Source organism: Cottoperca gobio, chromosome 24 (genome assembly GCF_900634415.1).
Source record: "Cottoperca gobio chromosome 24, fCotGob3.1, whole genome shotgun sequence".
NCBI lineage: Eukaryota > Metazoa > Chordata > Actinopteri > Perciformes > Bovichtidae > Cottoperca > Cottoperca gobio.
In genome coordinates, this window is record NC_041378.1 from 1,822,604 (window position 1) to 1,841,154 (window position 18,551).

Below are 18,551 nucleotides of genomic sequence, written 5' to 3' on the forward strand. Positions count from 1 at the left end.
CAGAGACAGAGAGAGAGAGACACAGAGAGAGAGAGACACAGAGAGAGAGAGAGACTTTTTGGCATCAGTTTAAAATAAACACCTTAATAAAGTCTTGAATCTTTTATAATAGTTTTAATCAATTCATCAAAATGCTAATTGTGACAAACCTCTTTTTGTATTATATTATGTTATTATGAGGGGTGTATCTCCCAAAAGAAAAGGTTTTATTAATGTTTTTATCTTTATCTTATTTCATTGGTACGTTTGTTTCAAATTGTGTTACAATCTCACATGATTCTTACAATCCTAATTAAGTGTGACAAGATGAAAACAGACCGTAAAACACTGACGCAACACATAATAGGGGTAACCAATATTTTAATATAATTTCTAATTTAAATATGAAAGACATTCTTCATAAAATAAACTTTTTTTTCTCAAATTGTGGCATGGAGGTGTGATGTTAAGCATACACTCATTAACTGGAATGAAATCAATTTAAAACACTGTAATAAAATGGGCAGTTTTTGCCACAGTAATACAATTTTCCATTTACGTGACGTCACAGAGGTCAAGAAACAAGATCCAGCAGCTGCCTGCATCCATAGAAAGCATAACAAAAACAGAAAACACGTGGTAGATTATCACAGGATCATCAACACGTCCTGCTCTCTTGGTAAACATCAACCTGCTTTAAAGTATCTTAAAGAAATGAAAAGGCAAAGAGGAGGTTTGTGAAATGAAGTGCGTGAAAACAAGTCCCCTTTAAAAAGACATAATATACAGACTACGTCCACATGAAGCCAAACAGTCTTTAAAATGCAGCTTAAAAACAATGTGCGTCCACACTGAAACACCTGAATATGGAAACGGCTTAAATCTCTTCTTCGTCTTCGTCCATCTAACGCTTAGAAAGAGCGGGACCAACGTGTTTTCTCCCGCTCTGTGAACTCGTATATCGTCTTTTAATAGAGCAGAATTCACCGTTTAGTGGTTTTCACTTATTATCCGTCTCTTCTGCCAGATAATGGAACGAGTATATAGAATAACGTTCACCAGCGCTGATCAAGTCATTCTAGGCTACAACTAATTATTATTTCCATTGTTGATAAACACATTATTATATAAAATGTCAGGGAAGTGTTTCGTCTTACGATAGATCCTTAAATCCACTTATTGAAATGTCTGGTTTTGACAAATACTCCAAAATCCAAAACACATTAATATGTAAAAAGCAGCACATCCTCATATTTCTGAAGCTGGAAGCAGCAAATGTTTAGCTTTTGGCGATAGGACTTATTTTAATCACGATAAGCTTCGATGGTGTTCGTCCTATTTTGACAATTAAAAACGAGCGCAGAGAAAGCTTCTTCCTGCCGCGCACTCCTCACTCGTGACTGGGACGCCTTATTTCAAACGTCAACTTCCCTTTTCCCGATACCCACACCAAGCCCACGCTTTAAGAAGTACCCACTCGGGATAGCAGCTTAGTTTTTTGGGTGTGAAAGACACCGTCTCAGTGTGGACAGACTGTGGACACAGAGTTGTTTTACATTGAGGCTTAATGTGAACGCACTCTGAGTCAGTGCAATGAAGGGAAAGAAAAGAGAAGCACTCGGTCTGGACGCTGGATACTGGCTTTCTGCAGCAGCAGGTTGTGACACTTTTCACATTGTCGTCTTCTCCTCAGCAGCCTCACAGTCCCCTGATCTCTTGGCTTTGCACCGGCTGGACCCGTGTTTGTGTAAAAAAGGGAAAGAACTTCAGGAACCAGATTGTAAATTCTGGCTTTTTGAGTTTTCCGCTATCTGAGCCACTGTGAACGTTGCCCCGCCAGGATCTGCAAGTCCTCCTCTGTGCTCAAAGCTGGCTGGTGAATTCATCAAAGTGGCTGGTCAAGCTCGGGAACATCAGAACGCTCCTGTCCTTCCCAATGTTCAGTGCAAATCAGTTAGAAAAGTCTTTCTTACGTCCACTGAGCCTCGAACTGAAGGAGCTGAAACAAATGCCTCAGTTCACAGGGGACATTTTTTTCTTCTTTTTTCATATTTTTTTTGGAAAACCTCAGTAACAAAACTAGAATCTCAGTTAAAATAACAAGGAAAAATATACACAAATATATGTTTACAATATATTATGTACATTTACACAAGTTCTTAAAAAAAAAAAGCAACACAAAAGGCTGCCTTTTCCAAAGTGTTCACAAAAGAAAGTGCCGTCATCACTTCGCACGATGTAAACATGAGATAATGATCGTGTTGCTGCTGGAGACGACCTCATCCTGCTACACACTCTCCTACATTACAAAAACATATTATTTCCTCTTTCCTCTGCCAACAAGGAAAGACTTTAAACACACCTGCTGCACACGGCATGTCAGTCAGACCTCCAGCAACAACATCACGTCTCTAAAATGTTCACAAATGCAGGCAGCCTGTTGAATTATGGGAAATTGTACTACAGTGAATAAAAACTCCCTGCGTCTTATTGCAGAGTGTTAAAGGCCAAACTCAATCTACCTAAACGCCGGTTTTCCAATTATTGGCATTCAGTGTAACTCACACGTGAGATGCGGTCATGATTTATCTTGAACCTTCAGCAGCGACTTCAGATGAAAAGTCATTTGCTCTCGGCTTTGGCTGCCGTGTTGAGGCTCGTTGTCTCCGACCCAGTGGCTGGGAGGTTTAGGTAAGACACTCGGTGACGGCGGCTCGCTGAACTTAGCGCCGGCGTAGACCTTCTCTCCATCTTTGAGGTATTCAGGCGCAGCTTCAGCAGGCGGCGTGCTCACCAGCTTCACGTTGTCAGAGGCGTGGAGGGGTTTTGCTTTTTTCTGCTCTCGGAGTGGAGGCTGGTGGAGAGAAAGAGGCTTAGTCGGGCTGCAGCCATCTTTCTTCTTCGCGGAGTGAGGAGCTCCAGGGCTTTGGTCCTGCTTGGGCTTGTGGCTCCGTGTGATCATGTTCTGGGCGATTTGATCGTGCCGGGGCAGGATGCGGATAGGTTGACCGCCTGGCTGCACGACTCCTTGCTCCAATCTGCCGCCTTTAGATTTCAGCAGCTAAGAAACAAAAACAAACTCTTATTAATCCAGTTATCTGATCAGTATTATTATTCTATTACTGGACAAATCAACATTCGTGTTGAGCATGAAAGATCATTCTTGACTTTCAAAATGATCATTTTACAAAGCAAAAGTTACTCGTTTTCTTTTAATCTTAGTTGTAAATTTAAAAAAGGGAAAGTCTGGATGTTTTGAAGTGGGGCTACAGTAGATGGCGGTCGGCACGCTGCACATTTGGAGAACAGACAGAAGCACCAGCAGCAACAAGATGTAGTTCAGCCCCCAAACGAAAGGCCCACCTAAGAAAACCTATGGAAGTTCAAGTGTTGGTTATATTTAGAATATTTTCCCTGCTTTACCTTTACCATCAGCCTTTCCAACGGGGAACTGAAGCGGTTATCTTTGCTCTCTTTAAAGCCACCAGACTCCTTTGACAAAAACAGTAATTTTACCTCACAGAACACGGAAGTCGCCGGTCGACCGCTGCCTGAGTCGCTCAGTTTGTTTGTGTGACTTTGGTGAATCTGAACAAAACACAAACAAACTAACTGATCGTAGACCAGCAACTCTTGTGTTCTGCAAGTTAAAATGACTGTATTTGTCAATGGAGTCTGGTGACTTTAAAGAGCACAGATACAGGCTTCAGCTCCACGCTGGAAAGGCTGTCTGACCACGAGGTAAAGCAGGGAAAATATTCTAAATATTCAAATGTACTTAAAACAGATATAGGTGGCTGAAATACATTTTGGTGTTGCCCCCGTCCTCAGCAGGACACGGCTTAACTTCCTGCTGGTGCTCCTGGCTGTTTCTCCAAAGTGGGGGCGTGCCAACCGCCATCTACTGTAAATACACTGACTCATACACACATCGACTCATACACATCGACTCGTACACACCTCGACTCGTACAGACTTCCCCTTTAATCTCACTGCCTTCATCAGACGATGTTCAGTTGTTGTGGTTCAGTAACACACACACACACACACACACACACACACACACACACACACACACACACTGAAGTCAGGAATAACAACAGGTTTATTCCACACTTGGGTCACATGCCCGCTAAACCATCTACATGACGACAGAGCAAACCACATCCAGTGATGAAGACTGTGAGATGTGGTTGAAAGCTCCAGACTGAGTTAAGAATTTTGCATAAAAAAACAAACAATAACAACAGTATCATCATCATCATCATCATCATCATCATCGTCATCATGACTTTTGAATTCACCTGGTTCATAATAAATGTTTTTTTAAAGCGAGGGCGAGTCTTCATGATGTGAGCGATGTAAGCTAACATTATTACAATGTTGTTGATTTCTATTTTTAAATTGATTCAGACATTTAGTGGCACTTTGTGTCAGGAAGCATTTTTTAATTAAACACTGCAATTGTATATTACATCTCTGACAAATATCGGTGAAGGAGAACAGATAAAAACAGAACGGCTGTTACAACTTCAGGAACAGGTAAGCTATGTAGCTTAGCTTGCTTTTAGTTTGTACACAGAAAGAGGACAGAAGGCAAACCTTAAACTTTTACACAACCATCAAACATAATCTCCTCTCAACACACAAAATGTAATTCCATTAAAACTCTTTTGACATCAGGTTCCACCGGGAGGCTGTTTTCTATATTTACCAAATGTGAGTGGATATCAGTACATGACGTTACTTTAACAATCTGAGACAAAGTTGAATAAAATGTCAACACCATAAACACATGTTGAGTGTAATGAAACCTGTTTACTTGCACTACAGACAAGTCTGCAGGTCCATCTCTGTGTAACTTGGGGCTTTTTTGAATGTCTGTGAAGTCGCCAGTAGAAAGAGGAAGACAGTTCTCGACAGGTCTACTTTCGATTCTTTCATAACAAGGATTAGTAAGTGCGTCACTTAACTGCCTCAGGCCCCACAGGACACCATCACGATCAAATCCACTTTATTTCAACACATGAACATTTTAATTATTTGATGAACTTCATTATTTTTTTACGAGCACATTGCTTCAGATATATGCTGATCGAGTTGTTATTAGGACTACAACTTAGTTATTTGTATCAGCTGATTTAAAAAAATCTGTTCTATAACATGTCAGATAATAGTGGAAAATGCGCGTTTAATTTGATTTTGTCCGAATGACAGTCAATTATATTCAATATACTGTCATAAAGGACGAATTATTGACATTTTAGAGGTTAAGTTTTGCTTTAAAAACACTTAAACCATAAATCAGGTCACTAGAACAACTTATTTTTCTGTCAATTGTAATCAGTTAATAAACTAAATATTCAGCTCTATATGTAAGACATGCTAAGTTTCAGGAGACAACAACTTTTAGGATCATTTCTGGAAATAGTTGAGGTGATTTTACGACATTGGATGTCAACTTATTGCTTCACAAAATAAACTGGGTCACAACAACAATAAAATGTTCATCACAAACAATAAAGCAGGAAGTTACCTCTTTCTTGGCTCCCTGTTTGAGGTGGTGGAGGGTCAGCACGGCCTGTGTACCGGGTGGCAGCTCGGTACCGGGCTGAGCTGCAGGTTTGTTAGCAGATAGAGCGACTAGAGTGTTGTTGTTGTTGTTGTTGTGGTCTGACAGCCGGATGTTGGGGCTTTTTTTCGGAGGCTTCTGGTGATGCAGCGGCGCCGTCGACCGCAGCTTCTTCCCTCCTTTCTTCAGCAGAGCCTGCCTCGTCCTGTTACCTGTGTTCACCCCATCGTTGCTCAACGATATCGGGTTGTTGTTTTCGACGTTGCCGATGTTAGCCTCATCGCTGTGAGCCGGAGATCCGTCCAACATGTCTTTGAACTGGCACAAACATAAACAGGCTGTGAAATTCCTCCGCGGCTAAGTTAGTTTAGCTAACAACGTCACAAGCTAACAGTTAGCGAACTAAGCTTCGGATAAAACACTTTCTTATCCACGCAGAAATAACGACTTAACGAATATAACGTTATAATATCTCAGAAGTTCCTGGGAGTCAATTTGTAGGATTTTAATTATGTTTTGTTGCTAAAAAAACCCAATGAACGTCCTTTATCCCGAGATGCCGTCGATGCTAGTGAGCGTCTCAAGGCAGAAGAAGCGTTAGCATTCATGTTAAGCTAATTAGGATAACACATACGACTTCCGGTGATGTATTTCAAAATAAGACTTTGTTGACGTCCGGGCAGTTTACAGAAATTACGCAAAGTTTTTTGCCCACTTTATTTAAATAGAAATGCTTTTTTGGAATTTGTAATTTAGTATACAATTTAGTCATGCAATCTGAAAATGCAATTTTGCAATTGGAAATTCAATAAGCAACGTAGCAATGTTATCCTTTGAAATTTGATAAAACAATGGAAAGAAAGCTCAATCAATTGCATTTTATATTGCTGCGGTTTATAAAGTAAAAGTACTCTTAATCAGGATAGTGGCCAGCATTGTAGAAATACGGTTCTTTACTTTTTTCTAAAATATATTTCCCAACATGAAGGTCTACATTCAGTTTTAAAGCCTTCCCTACACTACCAGGAATACCACTCACTGGGAAATATAGTAAATAGACACAAGTGTTTTTCTTTCATAGTCTAATTTAAATATACTAAAAAAATAAAGAAAAAAACGGAATCAGCATATAAAACACCTTGGATGATTTTAAGTTTTTAATCGTAGAATGTAAACCTCCCAAGTTGCTGAAACTTATGCAAAGTATTCGTCATCAGTGTTATTTGAATGTACTATTATATTATCATATTATTGGATAATTATTACCGATACATGCATAATCAACATCTCAATGCTGGAGCTTGTACTGTGAAGTAATTTCAACTGGTGTGTTTAATAAGGTGGTTAAATGTTTTGTAGGTAAATATGAATTTGCAAAGCTGTCAGATAATAAAGAATATAAGAAGAAATGTAATTTAATTTGTGTTTTAATTACTGTACTTTCCATTATTGGTTGGTTACTGCAGGATATTCATACAGTGCATTGTTGTCGCTTTATTTATTTATTACTCTTATTTAGTAGGAAGCTCTCCCAACTTCCGGTACTATTCTGTTCAGCTCGACAAATGTCCACTTCCGGGGGTCCTGTTTCCAACATGGGCTTCTCGTCAGGGGCGTTTCTGACGTCAGTGACGTTTTACGTCTTTTAGGGTCATAAACGTAAGAGATGAAAACAGATACAAACTGGAATGTATCTCCAAAATTAGTCTGCTGGGCTTTGAATGAAGAAAATACAGTATTAAGAGTGAGAAAATAATAATAATTGTAATACTAATAATAATAACAGATGACATCACTGCATCAGCGTTTTCTTACTTGTCTATAAGAAGCACTGAAAGCTCTGTATGTGACTGTATGACATGTTTAAATCAACTGTAATCCGGTGAAGCTAATTTGTCATTTTTATGCTCTTGATCATTTGAAAGCCTTCCTGACTTAACGCTCAAAACATTGTTTTTTAAAATATTTATTGTCGCCTCTAAGAATACTTTTCACATGAGCCTGGTTTTAGTAGCTCTCCTTAATGTCTCTGAACATTTCGAAATCATTCATAAAGCATCAAAATACCAAACATTCGTTGTTTTCCAGGTTCTTCATTGTGAGGATTTGTTGCTTTTCTCTGTTTAAATGGTTGTTTAGCTTTGGGTCTTTGATTGTTAGTCGGACAAAACAAGACATTTAAAGACTTTTGGGCTCTGAGGAAATTAACAAATGTGACTTTATTCTAAATGATGCATTGATTAATCAAGAAAAAAGCCCTACATATGTTTTACTTGTGTATGAAATGCTCTATACATCTAAACGTATAGATTACAACTTGTTAATATTGTTGCTTATGTGTAATACATGAACACACATCCACAGACACTGACCACAGGTTTGGTATCACATCGTTTTACTGTAGAAAATGTGATGCACAGTTGAACACTTTTTTGTTCCCAACAGACCTCAAACTCACCATCATAACATTCAGTAAAATGCACGTCTGTGCGTGTGCACAGCTCGTCCCTACAAACACTCAATGGTACGTTTTAATACAGTACATCTTGCAAGTGCACAAAAGTCTGAAAAACTATTAATCGTCAGTGACACGGGCGCTTTAATCCACTACATAATAAGTATTTGGCAAAGAGAACCAAGAAACTGAAAGGCGGCTCTGAAACTCACATGGGAGGATTTGGTGTTAAAGGTTTGTATCGGTACAAAAAATAGATATATAAACAATATACAAATACAACAGAAACATCTAAAGATCCATCCCTGTGGTGTGTACATATCCGTCCCCATGACCGCAGAAGGCAAAGAGACACCGAGGGTCCTGGAGGGTCTCAGGGCTGAGCCTCAGCTTCAGGCTCGTCGTAGATGTAGCTGCCGACACCTCCAGTGTTCACACCTGAGAGAGAAGAACCTTTAAAGGGGCAGTCCACACAAACAACATTGCTGATAAAGGCTACCTTCGATTCTCGCTCTGAAATCTCACGAGAGGATTAGGCCTCTTCCACTTTGTTGAACTCAGCTAAATATTCAGCCATGACATTAAAAACCTTTGAACTAACGCTAAGCTGTGTTCTCTGTACTCCAACACAACATGGCCCCCCCCCCCCCACCTTCTTCCAACTCTCACTCACATCCACCGTTGTGTTCCGGCAACAAGCCAACTCTCGCGAGATGTCACGAGACTTGGTGCGTTTTGCAGCTGCAGCACACTCGCTAAATACTGCATGAATGAGTGTTGTCCACATTAGTCACTGAGACACAACGACGTGGGAAAATGTTGAAAGAAACGCCAAAGTTACCCTTTAAAAAAATATAATAATGAATGAAGTTACTGCTGCTGTGGAATGCCCATTCCTAACTCTGAGACGCGTGTCGTGTTCCTGCTGCAGTATTGAATAATTAATATGTGAACATAATAGATTTCACACTCTGGGAACATTGTAGAATTACATTAAAGAAGTGTTTCGTAATTTTGGAGACGTCTCGGCAAACTAAAGCCACACAAATGATGATTACGCAACAGCGTGGCAAAATATAAAAATGGGCGGTGTGAGCGTGAGAGACGGACAGCGTGTGTCGCAGGCAAATAAGAATATTCAATTGAGAGCACAGATTAGGTAATCCATAAAAACTCAACTCACACACACGAGAAGGCATCACTGATTTCCTTTAGAGCAGGGGTGTCAAACATGCGGCCCGGGGGCCAAAACCGGCCGCCAGAGGGTCCAATCCGGCCCGCGGCATGACAGTGTAAAAATGAGTTGTTTTGATCATGAAGTAAAATCCTGTTGCAGATACCTGTGATGAAATGTGTTGTGTCTTTGTAGACACACTGATCTGTACGTTGTAACACACACGTGTAAATGATAAACTGATAATATTGTTGAAGTTGCTCCTTTTCTTCTTAAGAACTTTCAGGTTCATGTTTTGTAAAAAGATAGTTCTTTACATTTGAACATTTTCAGAATGTTTCTTGCACTAAGACGAAGGGAACATGTGGAGTGGTTGTTATTTACAGGTTATCATGCTGTGGTGTTACTGGTCCGGCCCACCTGAGATCACATTGTGCTGCATGTGGCCCCTGAACTAAAGTTTGACCCCCCTGCTTTAGAGCCACAGCTTTGAAAAGCTTTATTTGAATCACGAAGGCTGATGACCTTCGAGAGCTTGAAGGTCATTACAAGAGTTTCCAGCTCTCGCTCTTTTAACTGAGCTTCAAACCGACACTTTAAGGCCACAACAACATTTAGTTATTTGGCTTCAAGGCTTCAGTCAACCGGTACGACTGCCTCTGATTCATATGTGTGGATCTAAAATGTTTTTGCAGAGTTCGGGGACAGCAGCAGTGTATTAAGGACTGTCTCAGCACCGGCCCAGTCCCCCCCCCACTGACAGCTTCTGACTTCATACCTTTGGGCCCGAACAGCACAGCGTAGCACGGCTTGTGGCAGTACGGCTGTCCATCATGCTGCAACAGAAAGACAATACAATTCCCTTTAAGTCCTCCTCATGTGGACATTGTTGTTACATGATGAGAAATACTACGATCACGAGAAACATCAGAAAAACCTCCGGCGAGTGCGTTCGTAGATGTTTCCCTCACCTCTGCGTGGCTGCCGGCCGCCAGAGTCTTACTGCATCTCTCACAGCGCAGACAGGGCCGGTGCCAGTTCTTCCCCAGAGAAGACACCTTCTCAGCTGCACACACACACACACACACACACACACACACATTAGGGAGATAGTCACCATGGAAACCGGCCGCATTAGTCACTGAGACACATCCCATCCCTCGTATCGTACATGAGAGATGTGAAGATCTGCTTACCGAAATAAACCGTCTTGTTGCACCTGGGGCAGATGTTGGGTCCTCCGGAGAAAGATGAGAAGCTTGCAGCTGAAAAAAGTCACATTGAATTGAAAGTATTCACACACACACACGCACATAGAGACACACAGACACACACACACACACACACACACACACACACACACAGAGACACACACACACACACACTGTCATCTTGATTTTCCTCTGTTACCCCCCCCCCCCTAAACTAAACCTCCTTATTCCTCCTCCTCCGCTGGATTTGTCTTCCCAACATCCACTCCACACATTCCTCACCCTTCACTGGTCCCCGTGCGGGGGCTTTTTTCTCCCCCTCTGGTTTGGCATCTGTTTCCATGGAAACGGCGGCAGGGGCTTCGTTGACGGGAGCGTCGTACACGTAGGAGCCGGCTCCGCCGATGTTCACGCCTGAAAACCGACGCAAACGTTTTCCTTTAGAAACACGGAAATGACCCTAAAATAATACTTTCCGAGCGTAAAACAAACGGAACCTTTGGGTCCAAAGAGGGCGGCGTAGCAGGGCTTGTGACAGTAAGGCGTCCCGTCGTGCTGCAGAACACAAGAGGGAGGGGAGGTCAGCAGACACGGGCACGCCCAGTTTACTGAAACACATTCTGGATTCACATAATGCCAAATAACAAATGAACTCACAGGCGTTTATAAGACGTGTCTGCTCTGTTATCTTCTCGATTTATAACGCACGAAGATGAGCATTAATCAGATCTGGGGTCTGTTTACATCCGTGCATTTTATTATCTTTGTGAAGTTCCCTGGAAAAGTCCCAACGTGCTCTTTTTCATAAATACAGAGATAATAGAGAGTAATGTGTCAGTGTGTCCCCTGTGTACGATCCCTTTTATGCGACACTGCACGCTTCGTCTGAAGGAACAGCCCTCTGTCACTCGGACGTTTCTTCCTTTCAGTTATTGCACTGTGACGGCTTTATTCACACGCCTTTTCATCTCGTCAGGCTTTATGTGTTCACAAATCTTTAGCTGAGGAGCTCCTCACTGGAGACGTTGACTAAGAGACAGCGAAAGCCACAGAAACAATCGCAGTCGTAGATAATTAGCTGCTAAGTTATTAAGCGTCTAAGTGCTTCTGCAGGATAGTTTTGTTCTGAACTCGACGTAAAAGCTTGGAGCACAAATATACTGAAGTCTACTGATCGGAACACATTCAGATAGAAACTGTTCCAAATATGTGAACAGATCCTCAAACCGAGACTTTCACTTTTGTCCCTCAGAGACGGAAACCTCAGCAGGAAGCTTGTGGTGTCTTTGACTTGTACAAACAGATGGTTAGAAAGAGTGATTGTACCACAAAGAAACCTCACTCCTCCTGCTTCTCTGTGTCCAAAATCACTGCCTTGTGTTCAGTGCACATTCATACCAAGAGTGTCTGAAACTTCACTTCAAGTCCTTTCACTATTTAGAGGATTAATCACCATAATGATCAGGACATTTGTGTCCGCTATAGATTAAAGCATCATCTTAAAGTGTGAAATATACTGCATCAACTCTCCTTATGTTCACTTCCTGTTACCTCAGCGTGGCCTCCTGGATTCAACGTCTTGTTGCAGCGCTCACATTTCAGACAGAACTTGTGCCAGTCTTTCCCCAAAGACGACACCTTCTCCGCTGCAGAGGAAGAATAAATACCAACCGTGAGTTATGTGGTCATGTGTGTGGTATGTATGGTGTGTATGGTGTGTATGGTGTGTGTGTGGTGTGTATGGTGTGTGGTGTGTATGGTGTGTATGGTGTGTATGGTGTGTATGGTGTGTGTGTGGTGTGTATGGTGTGTGTGGTGTGTATGTGTGTATGGTGTGTATGTGTGTATGGTGTGTGTATGGTGTTTGTATGTGTGTATGATGTGTGTATGGTGTGTATGTGTGTGTATGTGGTGTGTATGGTGTGTATGGTGTGTATGGTGTGTATGGTGTGTAATGGTGTGTATGATGTGTGTATGGTGTGTATGGTGTGTGATTGTGTGTGTATGGTATGTATGGTGTGTATGATTGTGTATGTGTGTGTATGGTTTGTATGGTGTGTGTATGGTGTGGTTTATGGTATGTATGGTGTGTATGATGTGTGTATGGTGTGTATGGTGTGTAGAGAGTGTGTTATGTTGTGTATGGTGTGTGTCTGGTGTGTGTCTGGTCTGTCTGGTGTGTATGCTGTGTGTCTGGTGTGTATGGTGTGTCTGGTGTGTGTCTGGTGTGTGTATGGTATGTATGGTGTGTCTGATGTGTGTATGGTGTGTCTGGTGTGTATGGTGTGTGTATGGTGTGTATGGTGTGTCTGGTGTGGTGTGTGTGTGTCTGGTGTGTCTGCTGTGTGTATGGTCTGTCTGGTGTGTCTGCTGTGTGTCTGTGTGTGGTATGTCTGGTGTGTCTGGTGTGTATGGTGTGTCTGCTGTGTGTATGGTGTGTCTGGTGTGTATGGTGTGTTTTGTGTATGGTGTGTATGGTGTGTCTGGTGTGTGTATGGTGTGTGTCTGGTGTGGTTGGTGTCTGGTGTGTCTGGTGTTGGTGTGTGTCTGGTGTGTGTCTGGGTGTGTCTGGGTGTGTCTGGGTGTGTCTGGGTGTGTCTGGGTGTGTCTGGGTGTCTGGGTGTGTCTGGGTGTGTCTGGGTGTGTCTGGGTGTGTCTGGGTGTGTCTGGGTGTGTCTGGGTGTGTCTGGTGTGTCCTGGTGTGTGTCCTGGTGTGTGTCCTGGTGTGCCCTGGTGTGTGTCCTGGTGTGTCCTGGTGTGTGTCCTGGTGTGTCTGGTGTGTCTGTGTGTGTCTGGGTGTGTCTGGGTGTGTCTGGGTGTGTCTGGGTGTGTGTGGTATGGTGTGTGTATGGTGTGTATGGTGTGTATGGTGTGTATGGTGTGTATGGTGTGTGTATGGTGTGTGTATGGTGTGTATGGTGTGTGTATGGTGTGTGTATGGTGTGTATGGTGTGTATGGTGTGTATGGTGTGTGTATGGTGTGTATGGTGTGTATGGTGTGTGTATGGTGTGTATGGTGTGTATGGTGTGTGTATGGTGTGTGTATGTGTGTATGGTGTGTATGGTGTGTATGGTGTGTATGGTGTGTATGGTGTGTGTATGGTGTATGGTGTATGGTGTGTGTATGGTGTGTAGGTTGGTATGGTGTGTATTTGTGTATGGGTGTATGGTTGATTGGTGATGTATGTATGTTGTGTGTATGGTGTGTTCTGGTGTGTATGGTGTGTGTATGGGTGTTGTATGGTGTGTATGGGTTTCTGGTGTGTGTCTGGTTGTGTATGGTGGTATGGTGTGTTGTATGGGTGTTGTATGTTGTGTGTATGTTGTGTTATGGTTGTGTATGGTGTGTGTATGGTGTGTATGGTGTGTTATGGTGTGTATGGTGTGTATGGGTGTTTGGTGTGTGTTAATGGTGTGTTATGGTGTGTATGGTGTGTATTGGTTGTTTATGGTGTGTTGTTATGTTGTGTCTTGGTGTGTATGTTGTTGTATGGTGTGTGTTATGGTGTGTATGGTTGTGTTATGGTGTCTGTGTATGGTGTGGTATGGTGTGTATGTGTGTATGGTTGTGTATGGGTGTGTGTATGGTGTTGTGTATGGTGTGTATGTGTGTGGTATGGTGTGTGTATGGTTTGTGTATGGTGTGTATGGTGTGTGTATGGTGTGTGTATGGTGTGTGTATTGTGTGTATGGTGTTTAAGCAGGTGTAGAGATCCAGGTAAGAGTAAAGGACCAGGTGCTGAGTAACCAGATGAAATGAAATCTGAGTTTAAATGTAGATGGAGATCCAATCATAGAAGCATCCGGAGGTCAGAGGTGCATAAACAGAAATGTTCCCGAAAACACAATCAAATACACATCCTCGTTGAAAATACTAAATACAGAACTAGCGATAAAATGTGTTCACTGTTATTACAGGCTCTAGATTAAACATTCAAAAGGTTAATTACATCTATTAAAAGTTTCCTGAACAGTGAAGACACAAAATATAAAAACATATTTACACTTAATTATTCATGTATTATGTGTTTAAACGAATTTAATGTTTAAATGATTACCCTGGACAGAATAAATGAGATTATTTAAAGCGTCATCCAGACATGTACGCACTGTGCTGGGATTTTAAAAATGATTTTGTCTAATGAATCTAGGATCCAGGAAGTGCAGCGGAGAGACGGAGCGGCTGTCAGAAAGCCGGGAGCAATGCATTGTGGTACATGTAGGCACTGAGTGACAGCTGTCTCCGTCAATATAAAGGTAATTTATTGCTTAAACTGACGACATTCAGCATCAGCACTACAAAAAAATGCAGAAATGTTTCCGTTCAACCCTCAAGCCAAGTTTTCCAAATAAAGTCAATATATAATAATCAGTATTTAATTAATGACACTACAGCAGCTCCTGTACAGAAGTTCAGCTCTGAGGTACTTTAGTGTTTCTGCTACTGTCACGTACTTATATTTCCTTTACTTACTTTGCATTTTCAGTTAAATAATACAAAATATAATCAACACATGCACGCACTAGTGGAGGTTAAGATAATACTACTCAGCAGTGTAAAGTCATAAAAGGAGCTCCATGAGACGACATCTATATATAAATCATCAGATGTTTTATGCATCGTCCTTGTTTAATAAAGATTATATATTGTCATTGTAATCTAATAATGTACATTATTCTGTAATGGGTCACTCTGCAGGATGAATTACTTCTGGTAGTTTAAGTAAAGTGTGATGCTGATACTTTTGTACTTTTATAAAGGACAGACGTGCAGACGGAGGGAGACAGAGGGTCACTCACAGATTATCTCACACACTGATACAACGGGACACTTCCTGTTCAGACTCACAGGCAGCCTGTCACTGTGACACACAGAGAGCATTCTGCACTGATGGTGGAGGGTGTGTGTGTGTGTGTGTGTGTGTGTGTGTGTGTGTGTGTGTGTGTGTGTGTGTGTGTGTGTGTGTGTGTGTGTGCGTGTAACACATGTACAGTAGTGTGTTCTTATAATGCACTAAGAATCTACTGACCAAATAACTGACACTGACTAATATTAAAGTTCCTTTATTTATTTGGTAACTGATGAAACTAAATACCTTTTGTATTTATTTACTTTTGGCTTTGTTTCCTTTGTGTTTGTTTTCTTTTCATTTAGTCCTTTTCCCCTTTTTTTAAATTTTAATTTGTTGTATAAATGAAACACTGGATCGACAAATAAATACGAGTTATAAATTGCACAAAACAACGTGAAGCAGAGCAACAACTTAGAGCAAATGTCTGAGCAAAGTGAAACATGCTCTCTCCCCGTGCAGCTACAAAACACACACGCACGCACGCACGCACACACACACACACACACACACACACACACACACACACACACACACACACACACACACACACGCCATATTTCTTGTGAATGTGCTGCGGAGGAAAGAGAAGAACAGTGCGGTTGAAGCAGCAGGGCGGGGTTTTGTTGTCGTTCTCCAGAGAAATTAAGATGAAAGAACAGAAAGACAATCGATCCAAGCGATGCGAGAGGATTAATAAATGATTTACAACGTGCTCCAAAATGAAAAGGAGCTGAAAACTGATATACGGTTGATAAACACACTCTTAAGAAAGACGATACACCTTTAATCTCGTGTAATACCGTCTGGGAACATGTTTTATTTAAAGGAGGAGTTCGACGTTAATGTAAAGAGCTGTCAGATAACACAGTCGACGGCCACACACAGGACTGTGAGTGGCTCCCTGTGAGCTTATCCAAAGATAGTGAACCAATAATAGCTCTAGTCTGGGCTGCGTCACAGCAGCGGATACCCGTTTGAGTCCGGGACTCACCATCCGAGACAAATTGAGGCACCACAGACAAGACTTCCGATCATAACAACAGTTATTAGATCAGGATGTTAGCTGATGGAACAGCTCTGTGATGTTCAGGCTCCTGCTGTACGTCTGCGGTACTCAGAACTAGAATGGTGAGCCGGGACGTGCGGGGGTCTTTACTGAAAGAGACGCAGCAGCGACCCCGGGTCTACTACATATGTGTAAAACTGAGTTTAATATCAAACTGGGCCTACAGTAATGTGCAGGCCGGCCTAATGTGCTATGTATAAACATACCTTTTTATAGTGCATATATATATATATATATATACAATACTCAGCTATTAAAACAATAACACGTAGCCATAGCTAACTAGTTATGGATCACAGGTTAGCTAGCTCACGTGATCGCGTGAGGAGTACCATCAGAGCTGTGCAGATGAAAGAGGATGTTTTATAAACGAATAGGCTGATTTATCTTTGCTAAAAATACAACAATAAATTGGCGGCCTCTTTTAGTAACTCTGAGGACCCCCACGGGGTCACGCACCCTCTGTTGAAGACCCATGCTCTCAGGGAGTCAGGTGACGTAGTAAACAGAGCGACAGAATCGTGGTGGGGCGAGGCCGGGGTTAGGGGTCAAACAAACAGAACTTTCCCAGAGGAGGATGTGAGAAGTGAACTTCTTTTATGTTGTGCATTTCTATAATGTGTCCTGGTTTTTTATCTTTTTGTCTGTAAAGCAACCTTTATTAAGAAAGCGCTCTATGAATAAAGAGTATTATTGTGTAAGGTAGAGGTGCGCTGGTCATGGTGCACACTGTGGCCTCGGCCTGCGATGCTGAATGAGCTACTTGTCCTGAAGTGAGGTCAGTTTACGGGTGTTATTAAATACAAACCAAAGAAATGAAAGCGACAGCTGCCCTGATATCAATGGAAGAATAAACCTCACGATTTAAGTCATTTTTTGGACGAATACATCACAAAATTCTATTCTTCATTTGAAAAGCAGGACCCCGTCATGTTTTTGGCATTTTTATTAAATATAGAAATATATATATTTTCTACGATTATTCGATTATCAGAATTGTTGCCATTGAACGTTCTGTTAAATATCTAATCGATTAACCAACTATTAGTTTCAGCTCTATTGTAGATTATAAAAAAAACATTTATAAAGAAGATATTATTAAATATATTGTCACTTAATACCCAACGCAGGTGGGTTGTCACCATATTAATGTCTATATTACCAAAACCCAACTGTAATAAACATTTCTTTAAAAAGAATCACGTCATGTGAACAATATTCGTGGATGCTAGATATGATTTGTGTGTGATTATATTATATTATATAGAATAGTACAAAATGAAAGCCTTAGTTTTGTCCATTGGAACACCTCAGACCCCTAAATAAGCTCTGCAGCTGTCTTATAATACAAATCACATGTTATGTTATGCATTGATACATTAATTAAAGAATAGCGGATGGTCACACTGCCACCAGGAATCCTTCTGATAATAACCTCCACGTTGGGGCGGTGACACAGAAAACATGCACTTACCGAAATACACCGTCTTGTCGCATTTTGGACATTTTGACGCCATGTTCCGTGTGAACAAAGACAGGGAGTCGTTTTCAGTCGGTGCACCGGCGCTCTGTCTGTCTGTCTGTCTGTCTGTCTGCAGCTCCAGCGGCAGCAGACACACCTCGGGGGATGGTGCTGGTGCTGGTGATGTGGGTGGTGGTGATGGGGGGGGGGAGAGAAAGACCGACGCTCACATCCTCCCTATGACTCGTTTTGCCTCATTTGCATAGCCACGCCCCCAGGATGACATCATGCATCATCCTCACACACAGCAGATATAAAATATTTAAACATGTAACTGTGCACAATATTACGTTTATTTTTTGACATCATTGAACTTTGTTAGTGATAAAAACATTCACTCATATTCAATCCCAGTATTTATATTTCAATTATTACTTTATACATCTGCCTAGGTGCAGGATTCATTGTGAAGTGTGTGTGTTTTCTTTTTACTTTTAGTATGTACTGCAGCTGTCCTCACAAAGTATGCACCTTGAACTTTGACCCCTCTTGCTAATATATCCACTGCGCAGAGGATTGTGGGTCAGAACAGACAGAACAGTAGTAGTATGGTAGTAAGGGTATTGGAACTCACAGTAAGGACATTTGATTTAATTTCCTGCATTCTGGTGAATTTTTCATGCAAGATATGGTGGAAATATCTTTATTTAAGTGATTTAATTTTTATTTAAGTGAAGGAAAACACAAAATTCAGGCGACAATAAAAAGTATAAAGAAAT

General features: G+C 41.5%; 2 protein-coding genes across 3 annotated transcripts; both read right to left on the reverse strand.

Moving 5' to 3' along the window:
• Window positions 1–343: 343 nt before the first annotated feature.
• pnrc1 (proline-rich nuclear receptor coactivator 1) lies at window positions 344–6,154 on the reverse strand. Of its 2 annotated transcripts, XM_029425664.1 has the most exons (3): window positions 5,516–6,154; window positions 3,940–3,975; window positions 344–3,040 (listed from the first exon to the last, which is right to left on the reverse strand). In XM_029425664.1, the coding sequence occupies exons 1-3, from the start codon at window positions 5,858–5,860 to the stop codon at window positions 2,558–2,560; spliced, it is 864 nt and encodes a 287-aa protein (XP_029281524.1). In that variant the 5' UTR covers window positions 5,861–6,154; the 3' UTR covers window positions 344–2,557. The 2 variants fall into 2 exon arrangements, with proteins under 2 accessions (XP_029281524.1, XP_029281525.1); XM_029425665.1 differs by lacking the exon at window positions 3,940–3,975 and having other exon boundaries at window positions 5,516–6,151.
• A 1,757-nt stretch (window positions 6,155–7,911) lies between these two features.
• On the reverse strand, window positions 7,912–17,969 carry LOC115004034 (cysteine-rich protein 2-like). Its single transcript, XM_029426013.1, has 8 exons — window positions 17,785–17,969; window positions 11,943–12,037; window positions 10,889–10,946; window positions 10,674–10,805; window positions 10,377–10,445; window positions 10,152–10,246; window positions 9,959–10,016; window positions 7,912–8,444 (listed from the first exon to the last, which is right to left on the reverse strand). The coding sequence occupies exons 1-8, from the start codon at window positions 17,825–17,827 to the stop codon at window positions 8,380–8,382; spliced, it is 615 nt and encodes a 204-aa protein (XP_029281873.1). The 5' UTR covers window positions 17,828–17,969; the 3' UTR covers window positions 7,912–8,379.
• Between the last annotated feature and the right edge of the window lie 582 nt (window positions 17,970–18,551).

Bases quoted from the DNA above. Each gene is read 5' to 3' on its own strand.
- pnrc1 (XM_029425664.1), bottom strand. From the start codon at position 5,860: ATGTTGGACGGATCTCCGGCTCACAGCGATGAGGCTAACATCGGCAAC. The intron at 3,976-5,515 runs GTAACTTCCTGC...CGTCTGATGAAG, and splicing joins AACAGGGAGCCAAGAAAGAG to GCAGTGAGATTAAAGGGGAA. The intron at 3,041-3,939 runs GTGTGTACGAGT...TTTGTTTCTTAG, and splicing joins GGAAGTCTGTACGAGTCGAG to CTGCTGAAATCTAAAGGCGG.
- LOC115004034 (XM_029426013.1), bottom strand. From the start codon at position 17,827: ATGGCGTCAAAATGTCCAAAATGCGACAAGACGGTGTATTTCG. The intron at 10,947-11,942 runs GTAACAGGAAGT...TGTGTTCTGCAG, and splicing joins ATCCAGGAGGCCACGCTGAG to CACGACGGGACGCCTTACTG. The intron at 8,445-9,958 runs GTATGAAGTCAG...CTTCTCTCTCAG, and splicing joins TGTGCTGTTCGGGCCCAAAG to GTGTGAACACTGGAGGTGTC.